Source organism: Hemiscyllium ocellatum, chromosome 7 (genome assembly GCF_020745735.1).
Source record: "Hemiscyllium ocellatum isolate sHemOce1 chromosome 7, sHemOce1.pat.X.cur, whole genome shotgun sequence".
Lineage (NCBI taxonomy): Eukaryota > Metazoa > Chordata > Chondrichthyes > Orectolobiformes > Hemiscylliidae > Hemiscyllium > Hemiscyllium ocellatum.
The window spans coordinates 68,204,644-68,222,722 of record NC_083407.1 but is presented as its reverse complement, the minus strand read 5'-3'; the positions used below and the strand labels follow the sequence as shown (position 1 = coordinate 68,222,722).

Sequence of the window (18,079 nt, the reverse complement as noted above, 5' to 3'; positions counted from 1 at the left end):
ATGTGTTATAATTAATGAAGGATATATTACTCGAGCTTTGTTCCCAGTTTAATTCTGTTTAATGTTATCCCTTCATTTTACTGAATTCTACACATTATCTCCCTACTCAGCAAATTGCAGACTGGCATTAGACTTTGAACAAATTTGTACCTTAATATGTTATATAGTTCTCACTTTTAATTTTTAAAAATCTTGTTTTGTCTCCTAATCTGAAGATTAAAATAAAGTGTGAGGGAACAAAGTACAAGTTCTTGAAAAATGTGACTTGGGACTCTGAGATATTTTCCTTCCTCCTTTAGCTTGATTTGTGTTTCACTGTATTGCCCATTGCTGCACTGGAGCAGTAAGTTGGTGGCTTCTGATATCAGTACTTAGTGCCTGGAACAGGAAGTCGGCACCTGCTCAGCATATATGTATTTCCATAGTGTTGCTATTGCATTTATTGGCCTACCTGCCACTTCATTTGTTATTTCCCTCATTATCTCCCTTACACTCAGTGTCTGCTTCCTCGCTTGCAGAAAACTCCTTAAACTTTATTAGTAAGGTAGTAGGTGTCTGTAGTGTGGCAAGAAGAGGATCTGCCAAATGCTGGAAGTGGGCACAGAGAAAATTGCCATCTTAGAATATTTAACCCCAAAACACCAGTTTAAAAATTCTATGAAAAGTCCAATCTTTAACCATGGCTGGAGGAGTAACTCATTTGAGGCGTAAGCTAATGATATGGTGATGACAATGGTACATCTGAAGTGTAAAGTAATGGTGGGGTTAAATGTATAATTCCTTAACCAGTAAGATTTTAGGAGTAAGAATGCTACAATAACGATGAAAGAGGAAGACGAATTGGTACAGAGAACTGCTGAGAGACGATGGATGTGTAAGAAAAAAGATCACTTAAAATTTGACCTTTACCACATACAGGGATAAGGTACAACAGTTTAATTTGTTCCCTTGCTGAGCTCAACTAGTTAACTAGGATTGCATTAACAGTTAGGAGCTGAGAGAAAATCTTGGATTGTCAAACTCCCGCCCTAGCTTTCTGTAACACATTTACAGGGTAATTCAGCTACAAATCTGAAGTTCTTGGGGAAAAAAAAACAAGTACTCAAGGACAAGATGATTGCGCAAAAATATATCATGTATGTTGTCCAGCAAGTTCTGATGGTCAATGTAAAGACCGTACCTTTTTTATCTTGCTGTATTTTTAATTGTGGATGGAAATGGGAAAAGAACGATTTTAAAAACCAAGGATTATTGAAGGCTTACTGGATTTTTTTTAAAACCAGAAAGCTGATACTTTTGCTCATGCTGTATTATACACAGCTGTTAGTCAAGCAGTGGGGATAGCCTAGTCACAGATGAACGTAAGCCATGGGACTGTGTATGACTAAGGATTTTGCAAGCAACATGTAACTGATTTGCTTGTGAAATGGTGATCAGGTATTGATGGTAGGGGCCTCCTGCCTGCCAACAAGTATGTGATTGAATCCTATGTAGCTGAACAAGTTGGGGTGTGAATGTTCACGTCAGAAGCTGTCAGAGTGCTAGAAGGAGCTGCTTTTGCTTGACAATGAGAAAAATACGTCAAGCCTGAAGATAACCGGTTCATTTTCCTTTTATTAGTTTCTTGTAACTGTGACCTTTTAAGTGTGAACCAATCACTGTGTGCCTCCTACGAACAAGTGTAAATCCTAGAGAAGGCAGGTCAAGAAACAGTGTTCTGATCAGCAAAAGAATTACTTCAGCCAGCTCTGTGGAGACGGTCCATTGACCCGCTTTCCAAGTCTTTCCCTCCACCCATAGCACCTTTTTTGTTGTGCCATTCTGTATGTACATATACAGGGGGAGTTGTATGTCAAGTCCATAATTGTTTATCTACAGTTATAATTTATTATGAAATAATATATTCTTATTCTTGTTAAAGTACAGAAAGCTAGTCTGTGCCTTCTGTCAACTTGAGTCCAAATGGCAGGTAAATTGGGGAATTCTGTGGTTAAATATCTTTTTTCTAGATTTCTCCATGAACAGCAGAACATGATTTCCAGTGTGCTTCTCCAGTGTGACATTAATTGCAAGAACTGAAAATTCACTTTAGGAGTTAGATGTGTGAAGGGATCAGTGGAGGGAAGCACCCTTTGCAATCATTGTAAATAATTTAGAACAACAAATTTTAGAATTAAAATATTGGCATTAGCGAGAAAAAGAAAATAAGGCTACATACATCTTTTATGGAACAAGTCACTGCAAACATTTTCACGTGCACCCTGAGCAAATTAAAGGTTAAAAAAAGGATTGTTTCAGGAATTAGTATATACTTTTGGATCAGTTAAATAATGAATTTGTGTCCATTTGGGAGTTTTATGGTGTCAATGCATTCAACTTATATGAATTTCATTTTTTTTGTGTTCTAGAACAAAATGCAGATGCTGAAACACAGAATGTTGTACCTATCGATGATACCAATCAAGTTGAGAGTGGTAAAGAAGGATCTACTTCAGTGGAGGTTGACAGACGTGATGACAGGCAAATAGAGCCTGAGGAACAACTAAAAGAAGATGAAAATGATATTGAAATAACTAAAGTTGAAGAGTCTACTGAGGGAGACTGAATGGCAAAGTGTCCTGCAACTCAGCAAGTAGCTGAAGCTTTAATATATTTTCCCACAACAGCATACTAGTTGGTATTGCCAGATGCTGAATGCAATGGGTTAACAGATTAGGTAAAAATTTAAAAGGTTCGACTCTTGTCAGTATTAAAATAACGTTACGAGTCTTTTTGTTTCTGCAGAAAAAAAATCTAGATTCACTGTATGTAATTCTTTGTGTTAAATCTGCACATTACCAGTAATATTAAATAGCAAAGGCTGCTTTTTCAGTTGTCAGGTCACAGCGCCCTTTGGTTTTCAAACGTACGGTACAAAATGGATTAGAATCCAATTGCTATTTAAAATGGGTTGACCATTTCACCCTATTTCACTTGAAATGAGATTTACTTGGACAGAGGTCTTTTTTTTTATATTTTAAAGACTATTTAATTTATAATGCTTTAAAGTCTTGAAAGGTTTAAGCTGGATTAGGAAAAAAGATAATTTAATGGAAAATACATTTACTTGTCTGTCGGTGTATAAGACTTGATGTTTACATTCAGAAATTAAAATCTAGCTTTTTATATTTTTAAACCTGGAACCTTTGGTTGTAGGGTTACCCAGTCCTTTGTATATTTAATATTTAAAAACTGTTCACTTGGATAATGTGTTTTCTTTGTCTGTGGATGATGAATTCACATGCTGTTGTAGAGGAGGTACATTGCAGATTTTTCTACTAAGTTTATATGAAAAGCTATTGTGTTACAGGGACAAAATAATGATCCAGGGATTATCCCCGGTGTTGTACGATGTGCATGTGCGCTTTAGAAATTTTGAAAGTTAAATAAATTGTAATTACCATGTTTGCATCTACTAAGTGCTTTAAACTATTTAAATTATACTTTACCCCATATAAAAATCAAATTCATAATGCCTCAAAAGAGATCCTGTGTTTTTGATGTACTTATTTAGTTGATGCTAAAATACCATGCTCATAACCACAAAAGGATAATTTTTAAATATTATTCCACCTCAGTCAAATAATGAATTTTATTCCTCAAATCTGAAATTCCAGCTTGCCACTTAGTATATTGTGTGAATGACCACTGCTCACACTGATGTATATTTAGTTTCTGATAACGTAGTATCTCTAGAATAAATTTTAAAAATAAGTGCTTCATTAAAGCTATGCTTCAATTCAGTGATTGACTGACTATTGGGATCTGCACTAGTATGTTCAGATTTTAATCCCAGTTTTGATGTGCATGCATTTCAGGTTTCATGTACAACAAATGTTATTTTGTTGTTTAATGATAAGGTTGTGAGGAAAATAATATATTTACATCTTGTGTAATAATGTGTCCATGAAATTGCCATTGGGCCAAGCCATGCAGCAGTTGAGTGTTCAGGATGTACAAGACTTTTTTTTTGAGGAGCAAGGTGCAAGATTCATGTATTTATTGCAGGATGTTTCAAACCTATGTCTAGGAGGCTAAGATAAAGTGTGTACAATTAACAGGATATGATCAAGGCTATCTTGTATACCATTTAAAAGTTGTGATATTGGGTAATAATAATTTGCCGCAGAGAGACTTCTATAATAAACTATTTTCTGTGTACCTGAGTAAAATCTTGCTGTCGATCCTTTTCTCTTCATAAAGAACTTAGATTACTGAAAATGCTCCCTCTGGTCTACTATACACACACTAATTATATATTTAAAACAATGTGGGAAATTAACGACTTGGAGTTTCACTCAGATAGGAATTGAATTTCCTCAGAATTTGTAGTTTATTCTCTTTGTTTCATTTGTGATTTTTGTTTAAATGGGTTATTTTGTTTTGATACTGTAGCATCTTGTGTTTATATAGACACGTTCCTAAAGATTTCTTTGTAACAAATTCTGTTTGTTGCCATGCGCAACACTGATGTATTTTTAGTTTCTGATAATTACCTTCCTAAAGACCCAATTTATTTCTGAATAATCATAATTAGGCATAAGGTTGTTCTTTTGATTCCTGTAGTATTTTCAAAAATTTGTTTAATGAAACTGTTCTTTGAAACCCAGATATGCTACTGTGCATACAATTTAAGTTCAAGCTTTTCATGAAGCATCAAAAGAGACTTATCTTCAGTAGACTTATAAATATACATTCCCAAATCCCCTTATCTGTTTCTTCTCAAATTTCTTTGTATTGACAGTATCAGAAAAACATACTAAATAAATTAGGTGTTTAATGTACTTGTTTTTGTTCCTCCATTGAATAAATTTCATTTTCTGTATTTTTAATAAATCATTGCCCTCAGGAAATAGAATACTGATTAGTGGAATGTATTCCCTCCTTTGTCTTTATTCTTTATTCATTTTCCAATCCTCCCAAGTTTTGGTTAACAGCTCTAATGCAGAGATATGTGCTTGTGCTCTGACCTGCCAATGAAACACACCCTATCTGCACCATTGTGTTTTTTTTTTACCTCATGCCCAACATCCTTGGCTCCATGGGCAAACCTGTTTGGTTGTGGAGAAATTTGGAAATTTGAATAAAGGACCTTTTAAATTGTAATGCTGCCTTTCATCCATTCTTTTATTTCCAGTAGTTGGTGACTATCCTCCTGCTGTATCCAAGCTAGGTGACTGTATCTTGCTGTTAGTTGATTAAATTAGTAATTAGCTACTCGAATAAGTAAGAACATAAGAAATAGGAGTCAGAGTAGGCATCAAGTAGGAGCTTGTTCCACCATTCAGTAAGATCATGGCTGATCTTTTCATGGACTCAGCGCCATGTACCTGCCCACTTATAATAAACCTTAGTTCCTCACTGTTCAAAAATCTATGTATCTTTGGCTTAAAAACATTCAATGAAGTAGCCTTAACTGCTTCATTGGGCAGGGAATTCCAAAGATTCTCAACCCTTTTGAGTGAAGTTTGTCCTCAACTCAGTTCTAAATCTGATCCCCCTTATTTTGAGGCTATGCCTCCTAGTTCTGATTTCACCTGCCAGTGGAAACAACCTCCCTGCTTCTACCTTATCTACTCCCTTTGATATTTTTTATGTTCCTTTAAATCCCGCCCCCCTTCCCCAATCCATTTTCTAAATTCCAACGAGTATAATTCCAGTCTACTCAATTTCTCCTCATGATCCAACCCTCTTAATTCCTGAATCCCTCTCCTAATAGGCAAAATAGGCCAGGCGGTGGGCTCTGACTGCAGTGTGCAAGTGTCTGTGGAATGCATTGCAGTCTTGGACACTGATATCTGCAGTAATTGGCTGTAACTTCAGCATCTTTCAAGTTGACAGGCTGTGACTATTCCTCATGAAGGGCTTTTGCCCGAAATGTCGATTTTCCTGCTCCTTGGATGCTGCCTAACCTGCTGTACTTTTCCAGCACCACTCTAATCTAGACTCTGATTTCCAGCATCTGTAGTCCTTGTTTTTACCTAGGCTGTGACTAAGACAGAAATCATAGTCCTCAGTGCTGCTTCTGACTTGGGTTCACAAACCCTGACCCAAGCACAGTGAGCACCACAGAGACCTGGCCCCTGGTTACGGTGCTTTGATGTTACCCTGTTCCAGAACTTGACACTAATTGATGAACAGTAAGTGCTAGTGCCTCTGCTATTTGCAATCTATTAATTACTTAGACAAGGAAGCCAAATGTAACTGCAATTAGGTCTGCTGGCAGTACAAAGCAAGGCGGAAATGTGAGATGCAAAGAAATATAGAGACATTGAGTAGGCAACAGGATGGATGATAAAATACAATGTGGGCAGTGAGAGGTTTGGCCTTAAAACTAGAAGGCTGAACTTTTTTAAAAAAAGATGTACAAGTTGTAAATGTTAATGTTGGGAGTGACTCATACAAGGAACAATAAATTAGTCTGGTAATCCACAGTGCACTGAAGATTCACTAATTTATTCCTAGGATGAGAATTTGAGTAAACTGGGCTGTTATTCTCTGGAATTTAGAACAATGAAAGGTCATCCAATTGAAACATTCCAGGCTATGAAGAATCTTGACTGGGTAGACAATTTGCTCCTGTAGCTGGGCAGTCTGGAACATAAGGTCAGAGTCTCAGAGTAAGAACATGATTATTTAGGACAAGGAGAGTTTTTTTCACTCAAAGGATTGTGACTCTTTCGAACCGTATGTGCTAGAACTTTGTGTAGATTATGGAATATTGTAAATAGAGACAAGTTTTTGGTTTTTGAAGAAATCAAGAATTATGGGAAGCAGGAAAGGGAAGTGAAGTAAAGGCCAGTGGTCTGCTTCTACAAATGGCAATGAAGTCTCAAAAGGCAGAATGGGCAAAAGATACAAGTTAGAATGAATTTTGTCATAATTTTGCATCTGCCACTGAAAAAACTTAAGTCTTGGGCTGATTTAAAATTCAAATTCCAGGAGTGATGAGTGTCATTGTTTTACTATGGTGCATTTCTAATTTCGTTCTTTCTCCCTCTGCCATTTTCTATTTTTGATGATTTAAAATAATGCTACATGATAATACTTGCATGATACTCTCTACTAATTATTATTTGATTCTCTTTTGAACACCCTCATCGAATCTGCCTCTACTACATTTGTTGGCAGAAAGGTCAGGCAGCATCAAAGGAGAAGGAGAATCGATGTTTTGGGCGTAAACCCTTCAGGAATGAGGAGGGGGTGTCAAAAGATGGGGAGGAGGGACTTGGGGGAGGAGCATTAGAATGCGATAGGTGGAAGGAGGTTAAGGTGAGGGTGATAGGCCGGAGTGGGGGTGGGGGTGGGGGCAGAGAGGTCGGGAAGAAGATTGCAGGTCAAGAAGGCGGTGCTGAGTCTGAGGGTTGGGACTGAGAAAAGGTAGGGTGGAGGGGAAATGAGGAAGCTGGAGAAATCTGCATTCATCCCTTGTGGTTGGAGGGTTCCTAGGCATAAGATGAGTCGCTCTTCCTCCAGGCATCGTGTTGCCATGGTCTGGTGATGGAGGATGCCAAGGACCTGCATGTCCTTGGCGGAGTGGGAGGGGGAGTTAAAGTGTTCAGCCACAGGGCGGTTGGGTTGGTTGATGCGGGTGTCCCAGAGGTGTTCTCTGAAACATTCGCAAGTAGACGGCCTGCCTCCCCAATGTATAGGCGGCTACATCGGGTGCAGCGGATGCAGTTAATGATGTGTGTGGAGGTGCAGGTGAATTTCTGATGGATATTGAAGGATCCCTTGGGGCCTTGGAGGGACATGAGGGGGAGGTGTAGGCACAAGTTTTGCATTTTTTGCGGTTGCAGGGGAAGGTGCCGGGAATGGAGGTTGGGTTGGTAGGGGGTGTGGATCTGACCAGGGAGTCGCGGAGGGAGTGGTCATTCTGGAATGCTGATAGGGATGGGGAGGGAAATATATCCGTGGTGGTGGGGTCTGTTTGGAGGTGGCGGAAATGACGAAGGATGGTCCAATGTATCTGGAGGTTGGTGGGGTGGTAGGTGAGGACCAGTGGGGTTCTGTCCTGGTGGCGATTGGAGGGGCAGGGTTCAAGGGCGGAGGAGCGGGAAGTGGAGGAGATGCGGTGGAGAGCATTGTCAATCACGTCTGAGGGGAAATTGCGGTCTTTGAAGAAGGAGGCCATCTGGGTTGTTCGGTATTGGAATTGGTCCTCCTGGGAGCAGATGCGGTGAAGGCGAAGGAATTGGGAATATGGGATGGCGTTTTTACAGGGGCAGGGTGGGAAGAGGTGTAATCTAGGTAGCTGTGGGAGTCAGTCGGTTTATAGTATACATCAGTGTTGAGACAGTCGTCCGAGATAGAAATGGAGAGGTCTAGGAAGGGGAGGAAGGAGTCTGAGAAGGTCCAGGTAAATTTGAGGTCGGGGTGGAAGATGTTAGTAAAATGGATGAACTGTTCAACCACCTCATGGGAGCACGAGGTAGCGCTGACACAGTCATCAATGTAGCGGAGGAAAAGGTGGGGGGTGGTGCCATTGTAGCTGCGGAAGATGGATTGTTCCTCATATCCAACTAAGAGGCAGGCATAGCTGGGGTCCATGTGGGTGGCTATGGCTACTCCTTTGATTTGGAGGAAGTGGGAGGATTGGAAGGAGAAGTTGTTAAGAGTGAGCACCAGTTCAGTCAGTCGAAGGAGGGTGTCAGTGGAAGGGTATTGGTTGGTTCAGCGGGAAAAGAAGAAGCGGAGGGCTTTGAGGCCTTCGTGAGGGGGGATGGAGGTGTATAGGGACTGGATGTCCATGGTGAAGATAAGGCGTTGGGGACTGGGGAAGCGAAAATCATGGAGGAGGTGGAGGGCGTGGGTGGTATCCCGAATGTAGGTGGGGAGTTCTTGGACTAAGGGGGACAGGACCGTGTCAAGGTGGGCGGCACGGTGGCACAGTGATTAGCACTGTTACCTCACAGCGCCAGAGACCCGGGTTCAATTCCCGCCTCAGGCGACTGACTGTGTGGAGTTTGCACGTTCTCCCCGTGGCTGCATGGGTTTCCTTCGGGTGCTCCGGTTTCCTCCCACAGTCCAAAGCTGTGCAGGTCAGGTGAATTGGCCATGCTAAATTGCCCGTAGTGCTAGGTAAGGGGTAAATGTAGGGGTATGGGTGGGTTGCACTTCGGCGGGTTGGTGTGGACATGTTGGGCCACACTGTAAGCAATTTAATCTAATCTAAAAGGTATGCAGAAATGAGTTCGGTGGGGCAGGAGCAGGCTGAGACAATGGGTTGGCCGGGGCAGTCAGGTTTGTGGAAGAAATGGGCGGTGCGGGGTTGTGGGACTGAGGTTGGAGGCGGTGGATGGGAGATCCCCTGAGGTGATAAGGTTATGGATGGTCTGGGAGATGATGGTTTGGTGGTGGGAGGTGGGATCGTGGTCAAGGGGGCAGTAGGAGGAGGTGTTCGCAAGCTGGCATTTAGCCTCTACAATATAAAGATCGGTGCGCCAAATGACCACCGCACCTCCCTTGTCTGCTGGTTTAATGATGAGGTTGGGGTGGGAGTGGAGGGCTGCCGGTTCTGAGGGTGAGAGGTTGGAGTGGGTGAGAGGGGTGGAGAGGTTGAGGTGGTCAATGTCACGGCGGTAGTTGGCTATGAAGAGATCGAGGGCGGGTAAGAGGCCAGCACGGGGTGCCCAGGTGGATGGGGTGTGTTGGAGGCGGGAGAAGGGGTCGTGAGAGGGTGGGCGAGAGTCCCGGTTGGAGAAGTAGGCGCGGAGGCGAAGGCAGCGGAAGAATTGTTCGACTTCTCGCCGCGTGTTGAACTCATTAAAATGGGAACGTAGGGGGATGAAGGTGAGGCCTCTGCTGAGGACTGATCTTTCATCCTCAGAGAGGGGGAGGTCTGGAGGGATGGTGAAAATACAGCAGGGCTGGGAGCTAGGACCTGGTGTGGTGCTGGAGCTGGGAGTGGGGGCGGGATTTGGTGTGGGCGCGGGCTTTGGCGAGGACACATTCTCCATGACAAACATTAAGCTAATTGGTTGTTGTTTTTTGGTTTTCTGATTCACTCATATTTGCTACTTTCTATTCTGATAGAAATTGCAGGAAGCTAGTGAATTTTGGAAAATGAACGCCAATAAATGTACTACCTCATTAGTCCCCTCTGTGAAGACACTAGGTTAAAGTCCATCAAGACCTGTCAGCTCTAACTCCATCAGTTTGCTCAGTGCTACTTCTCTAGTGTTTGTAATTCTTGCAAGTTCCTGTCTCCCTTGCACCTGATTTACAGCAATTGTTGGAAAGTGTTTTGTATTCTCTATCGTAAGAACAAAAGCAAAATATTTGTTGGTTCATCTGCCATTTCATTATTCCCCATTAACTCTCCATTCTCACTTTCTCATGAACTAACATTCACTTTACGTTCTCATTTTCTTTTCAAATACCCATAGAAAACCTTAATACCTGATTTTGCATTTCTAACAAATTTCCTTGCATACCCTAGTTTCTTTCCCCTGATTCGGCTTATGGACATTCTATGTCATACTTCATAATCTGTCCAATCTCCTGAATCTATCAATCATCCTTATAAAATTATATTTTTCCTCAAATTTGATGCATTAAATTCTTCAGTTAAGATGGTGAGTTTTCCCATTAAACTTTTTCTTCTTATTAGGAATAAATATATTTTGAAACTTCAATTTAAAAGATCTGCCTCTGCCTCTTAATTGATTTGTCCCCTAGTTGCAACCGCATAAAATGCAAAACTTGCGCCCACGCCTCCCCCCTCACTTCCCTCCAAGGCCCCAAGGGATCCTTCAATATCCATCAGAAATTCACCTGCACCTCCACACACACCATTCATTAACTGCATCCACTGCACCCGATGTGGCCTCCTATACATTGGGGAGGCAGGCCGTCTACTTGCGGAACATTTCAGAGAACACCTCTGGGATACCCGCACCAACCAACCCAACCGCCCGTGGCTGAACACTTTAACTCCCCCTCCCACTCCGCCAAGGACATGCAGGTCCTTGGCATCCTCCATCACCAGACCATGGCAACACGATGCCTGGAGGAAGAGCGACTCATCTTACGCCTAGGAACCCTCCAACCACAAGGGATGAATGCAGATTTCTCCAGCTTCCTCATTTCCCCTCTTTCCCCCCCTCCCACCTTTTCTCAGTCCCAACCCTCAGACTCAGCACTGCCTTCTTGACCTGCAATATTCTTCCCGACCTCTCCACCCCCACCCCCTCTCCGGCCTATCACCCTCCCCTTAATCTCCTTCCACCTGTCACATTCCTAACGCCCCCTCCCCCAAGTCCCTCCTCCCTACCTTTTATCTTAGCCTGCTTGGCACACCTTCCTCATTCCTGAAGAAGGGCTATACCCGAAACGTCAATTCTCCTTCTCCTTTGATGCTGCCTGCCTTGCTGCGCTTTTCCAGCAACATATTTTTAAGCTCTCATCCCCAGCATCTGCAGTCCTCACTTTCTCCTACTACATTTGTTGGCAGTGCATTTCAGACCCTTAATCACGTGGCGTGGAGAAAGCCTTTCCTTTATGATGTTGCTTCTTTTTGCCAATCACCCTTTGGTCAGAATCCTGTAATTCTTGATCCTTCCTGTGTAGGTGGTGGCATGATGATAATATCGTGATTAGTAATTCAGAGGTCCAGGCTGATGGTTGACGGTCACAGATTCAAATTTCACTATAATGGTTAGGATAGGTAAGGAGTTGAAGCTACAGCCTAATGATTATCTAACAAGTTTGAAGTGCTCACCTGTGAATGGAAGCAAGATCTGTAGGGAGGAGAAGTAAACTGATTAGTTCAGGATGCCTTTCAAATGGGTGTATAGAGGTCATAGGGGGTATTAAAAATGAATGTAATGCTTTTGGATCATAGTGTACGTAGACGCTATGTTGGTAGACATAGCTCTGTACAGCCAAGAGCTCACTGCTTGGTCATAGGATTTGATGTTAACTCTGTCTCTCTCAACAGAAAATTCCAGACTTTTTGTTTTTCCACTAATCTTTTATTTAGTTCCAGTCTATTACTTTATGCTGGTGGCATAGTGGTATTGTCACTGTGCTAGTAGTGTTCTAATGAGATAGGTTAAATTCCAACTATGTAGATAGTAAAATTTTTAATTACCCTATATATTCATGTAAAAGTTGAATTTTTTTAGATTTTTTTTAAGGTTAGATTTATGGGATTGACTATTACATGGATGTTACTTTTGAGGGGCTAAAATTCATACTGCAGTCCAAAATACAATATCAAGCGCAGAAGCCCAATTGATTTCTAAATTAATAAAGAAAAAAAATGTTGATCTGTTATCTGTGAAGAACTAGGATTGACTTTTACACAAGACACATGGAAAATTCCAGATTTTTTGGCCAAAAATAAGGGGTTGACTTTTCCATGAGACCAACTTTTTACTCTAATATATACAGCAATAAAAATCTGAATTTGAAAAGCTGACTTAATTGTCATCATGTAACCACTGTCAATTGTTGTAAAAAAATCAATCTGGTTCACTAATATCCTTAAGAGAAGGAAATCTACAGGCCTTACCCAGCATGGGCCTACATGTCACTCCAATCCCACAGCTATTATGAAGACTTGGTTGCAAGATGATAAGGATTTGATCCTGAATACATTACACCCAAGAAGAATAGAAAGTGAGGTCAAGATGGAGGAGTAGCAATATTTAATAAGGATAGCATTGGTGCAATAGTTAGAAATGTCCTTATTTTGGGACACCAGGACATAGAGTTGGTTTGGGTGGAGAAAAGGAAGAGTAAATGAAAAGAAATCACCAGTGGGAGTGGTCTGTAGGCCCTGTAATAGTAAACATTAGGATGAGCATGCAAGAAGAAGTAATGGATGCTTGTGATGAAGGGACAGCAATGATGAATGATTTTAATCTAGAGTTAAATTGAAAAGAGATGATGGCCTAATGGTATTACCACTGGACTGTTAATCCAGAGACCCAGCTAATGTTCTGGGGACCTGGGTATGAATTCCACAATGGCAGATGGTGACTTTGAATTCAGTTTTTAAAAATCTGAAATTAAGTGTGTAATGATGATCATGACTCCATTGACTATAGCCAGTAAAGCCAGTCTGGTTAACTAATGTGCTTCAGGAAACATGCTATCCTTACCTGGTCTGGCCTTCATGTGACTTCAGATCCACAGCAATTTGGTTGACTCATAACTGTCCTCTGGGCAATGAGGGATGGGCATTAAATTTTGGCCTGAGAGTGTGTTGCTAGAAAAGCACAGCAAGTCAGGCAGCATCCGAGGAGCAGGAGCGTCGACATTTTGGGCCGGAGCCCTTCATCAGGATTCCTGATGAAGGGCTCCAACCGGAAACGGCGATTTTTCTGCTCCTCGGATACTGCCTAACCTGCTGTGCTTTTCCCAGCAACACACTCTCAACTCTCATCTCCAGTATCTGCAGACCTCACTATCTCCTATTAAATTCCAGCCTAGCTAGTGATGCCCTCATCCTGTGAACTAATTTTTTTAAAGTCAGTTTGTGACTGGTAGCCTTGATTGAAGAGTTCTTAGAAAGCATCTCAAAAGCATTCTTTGAGCCAGTCTGGAACTGGAACTGACTTGAGAGCAGGTTATATTAAGTTTGGTAATGTGACAGGGTTAATTAATGACCTCCGTGAAAAGGCACTCACTTGTAGCAATGACCAGAATATGGTTTGAAAGCTGAGCTAGTTGGAGGGAACTGGGATACTGGGCTAGGGGACAAATCAATTAAGAGGCAGAGGCAAACCTTTTAAGTTGAAGTTTCAAAATATATTTATTCCTAATATGAAGAAAAATTTTAATGGGAAAACTCACCATCTGTGGTTAAATGAAAAATTTAATGCATCAAATTTGAGGAAAAATATAATTTTATAAGGATGATTGATAGATTCAGGTGATTGGACAGGATATGAAGAATGACATAGAATGTCTATAAGTCTAATCAGGGGAAAGAAACTAGGGTATGCAAGGAAATTTGTTAGAAATGCATAATCAGGTATCAAGGTTTTCTATGGGTATTTGAAAAGAAAATGAGAACGTAAAGCGAATGTTAGTTCATGAGAAAGTGAGAATGGAGAGTTAATGGGGAATAATGAAATGGCAGATGAACCAACAAATATTTTGCTTTTGTTCTTACGATAGAGAATACAAAACGCTTTCCAACAATTGCTGTAAATCAGGTGCAAGGGAGAGAGGAACTTGTAAGAATTACAAACACTAGAGAAGTAGCACTGAGCAAACTGATGGAGTTAGAGCTGACAGGTCTTGATGGACTTTAACCTAGTGTCTTCACAGAGGGGACTAATGAGGTAGTACATTTATTGGCGTTCATTTTCCAAAATTCATTAGATTCCTGAAATGTTCTATCAGAATAGAAAGTAGCAAATATGAGTGAATCAGAAAATCGGAAAACAACAACCAATTAGCTTAATGTTTGTCGTGGAGAATGTGGTTAGAATTGATCATTAAAGTTTATAACTGGAAACTGCAAGGTAGTTGATGATACTCATGATAGTCGCAAAGAGTCCTCAAGAAGGGTTATACCTGAAATGTTGACTTGTACACCACCTGATGCTGCCTGGCTTGCTGTGTTCTTCCAGCCTCCTGCCTGCCTACTTTGTGAAATGGAAGCCATGTTTATGCAATCTGTTGAATTTCTTTGAAGGAGTAACATTCGCTGTAGATAAAGAGTTTGGATTTCTGGAAAGCATTTGAGAAGGTCCCACATGAAAAGTCATTGTGCATAGTAAAAAGATGATGGTATAGTGGTAGCATATTAGCATAGATAGGATTTTGGCTGACAGAAAATAGACTTTGCATATGTGGATCTTTTTCTGATTGGCAGGTAACCTGAACTGGGACCTCTGCTTTTTGTAATTTCTATCAATAACTTAGACGAAATGAGAATTAGGGATCTTATGGTGCAGTAGTGCCAAAAGTGTGTCATAACATGTGTAGGTTGATTAAAAATATATTATTGAAGGGGAGTGAAGGCACAGAGCTAAGTTTCCAAGTGACACAAAGATAGGCAAGCAAGTATGTTGTGAAGCGGCCATGAGATTGCAGACAAATATGGATAAGTTAGATGAGTGTGTAAAACCTGGCAGATGAAATGTAATGTGGGAAATTGTAAACTTGTTCACTTCAGCAAGAAGAATAAAAAGGTAGAGTATTACTTTAACTGAGTGTGCCTACAGAATTGAGGTGAAAACCTCCAAGTGTTTTAATTCATGCATCACAAAATGTTAGTGTGCAGATAGAGCAAGTCATAAAGAAAGCTAATGAAATGTTATCCTTTATTACGAGAGATATTGGGGGAAGAGGGTGGAAGTGGCGATGTAGGTGAGAAAATGGAATTGAGACCACATTCATAAGATCAGCCATGGTCTTATTGAGTGGCAGAATAGACTTAATGGTTGAGCTTCTGAAGGGAGATTAGAGAGTGTTAGGCAGGAATTTACAAAGGAGGCCCTCGAGAGTAGTAATATCTGAATTATTCCCAATGCTATGAGCTAGTGAGGGCAAGAATAGGAGGATAGAGCAGATGAATGCATGGCTGAGGAGCTGTTGTATGAGAGAAGGATTCACATTTTTGGATCATTGGAATCTAGAAGATAGAACATAGAACATAGAAGGATACAGCGCAGTACAGGCCCTTCGGCCCTCGATGTTGCGCCGACCGAATCCTACCTAACCTATACTAACCCAATAACTTCCAAATGCCTATCCAATGCCCGCTTAAATGACCATAAAGAAGGAGAGTTCACCACTGATACGGGCAGGGCATTCCATGAACTCACAACCCGCTGTGTGAAGAATCTACCCCTAACATCTGTCCTATACCTACCACCCCTTAATTTAAAGCTATGTCCCCTAGTAACACCTGACTCCATTAGCGGTAAAAGGTTCTTAGTATCTACCCTATCTAATCCCCTAATCATCTTATACACTTCTATCAGATCTCCCCTAAACCTTCTCTTCTCCAATGAGAACAGCCCCAAGTGCCTCAGCCTTTCCTCATAAGATTTTCCTACCATTCCAGGCAACATCCTGGTAAACCACCTCTGCACTCGTTCTAAAGCTTCCACATCCTTCCTATAGTATGGCGACCAAAACTGCACACAATACTCCAGATGAGGCCTCACCAGAGTCTTATACAACTGCAACATGACCTCAGGACTCCGGAACTCAATTCCTCTGCCAATAAAGCCCAGTACACCATATGCCTTCCTCGCAGCACTATTTACCTGGGTGGCAACTTTCAGAGATCTGTGTACATAGACACCATGATCCCTCTGCTCATCCACACTACCAAGTAGCCTATCATTAGCCCAGTAATCCATCATCTTGTTATTCCTACCAAAGTGAACGACTTCGCACTTAGCTACATTGAATTCCATTTGCCACATTTCCGCCCAGCTCTGCAACTTATCTATATCCTGCTGTAACCTACCACTTCCTTCCTCACTATCCACAACTCCACCGACTTTTGTGTCATCCGCAAACTTGCTTACCCAGCTTTCAAGTCCTTCCTCTAGATCATTTATAAAGATAACAAAAAGCAATGGTCCCAAAACAGATCCTTGTGGTACACCGCTAGTAACTGCGCTCCAAAATGAACATAATCCATCAACTACTACCCTCTGTCTCCTTCCAGCCAGCCAATTCCTAATCCAAACCTCTAATGTATCCTCAATGCCATACCTCCGAAGTTTTAGCATTAGCCTACCATGGGGAACCTTATCGAACGCCTTACTAAAATCCATATACACAACATCTACTGCTTTACCCTCATCCACTTCCTTAGTCACCTTCTCAAAGAACTCAATAAGGTTTGTGAGGCACGACCTGCCCTTCACAAAACCATGCTGGCTATCCCTGATCACGTTATTCCTACCCAGATGTTCATAAATCTTATCCCTTACCATTCTCTCTAAGACTTTGCCCACCACTGAAGTCAGACTCACTGGCCTATAGTTACTAGGGCTATCCCTACTCCCTTTCTTGAACAATGGGACGACATTCGCTATCCTCCAGTCCTCTGGTACTATTCCCGTAGACAATGACGACATAAAAATCCAGGCCAATGGCTCTGCTATCTCCTCCCTAGCTTCCCATAGGATCCTGGGGTAAATGCCATCAGGCCCAGGAGACTTATCTATATTCATCCTTTCCAATATTCCCAAAACCTCCTCCCTGCATATTTCCAGGGCATCCATTCTAATTATTTGTGATTCCATATTCACATCAGCAACAGTGTCCTGTTCCTGAGTGAATACTGATGAAAAGTACTGATTTAATGTCTCTCCAATCTCCTCCGCCTCCACACACAACTTCCCACTACTATCCTTGACTGGACCGATACCTACCCTAGTCATCCTTTTATTCTTGACATATCTATAGAAAGCCTTTGGGTTTTCCCTAATCCTACCAGCTAAAGACTTTTCATGTCCCCTTCTCGCTTCTCTTAGCTCCCTCTTTAGCTCCTTCCTGGCTACCTTATAACTCTCAATCGCCCCAACTGAACCTTCACGCCTCATCTTTACATATGCCGCCTTCTTCCCTTTCACAAGGGACTCCAATTCCTTACTAAACCACGGCTGCCTCACAAGGCCCTTTACACCATGCCTGACTGGTACATACCTATCGAGGACACGCAGTAGCTGCTCCTTGAACAATCCCCACATCTCATTAGTGTTCTTCTCTTGAAGCCTGTTTTTCCAATCCACACATCCTAAGTCATGCCTCACTGCATCATAATTTCCCTGCCCCCAGCTATAGCTCTTGCCCTGCGGCGCACGATTATCCCTCTCCATCACTAAAGTAAAAGTCACCGAGTTGTGGTCACTGTCCCCAAAGTGCTCACCTACCTCCAAGTCTAATACCTGGCCTGGTTCATTACCTAGAACCAAATCCAATATAGCCTCCCCTCTTGTTGGCCTGTCGACATATTGTGTCAGGAAACCCTCCTGCACACGTTGTACAAACACCGACCCATCTAATGAACTCGAGCTATAGCTCTCCCAGTCAATATCTGGGAAGTTAAAGAATC

General features: G+C 41.7%; 1 protein-coding gene across 1 annotated transcript in view; it reads left to right on the top strand.

Annotated features, from left to right (window-relative positions):
- The window catches only part of LOC132817482 (endoplasmic reticulum junction formation protein lunapark-like), a 98,613-nt gene extending 94,415 nt beyond the window's left edge, over window positions 1–4,198 (top strand). Inside the window, exon 13 of the mRNA XM_060827941.1 lies at window positions 2,409–4,198. Within this exon, the coding sequence (XP_060683924.1) occupies window positions 2,409–2,605 (197 nt within the window). The 3' untranslated portion in view covers window positions 2,606–4,198. The remainder of the gene's footprint in view (window positions 1–2,408) is intronic.
- Window positions 4,199–18,079: the final 13,881 nt, after the last annotated feature.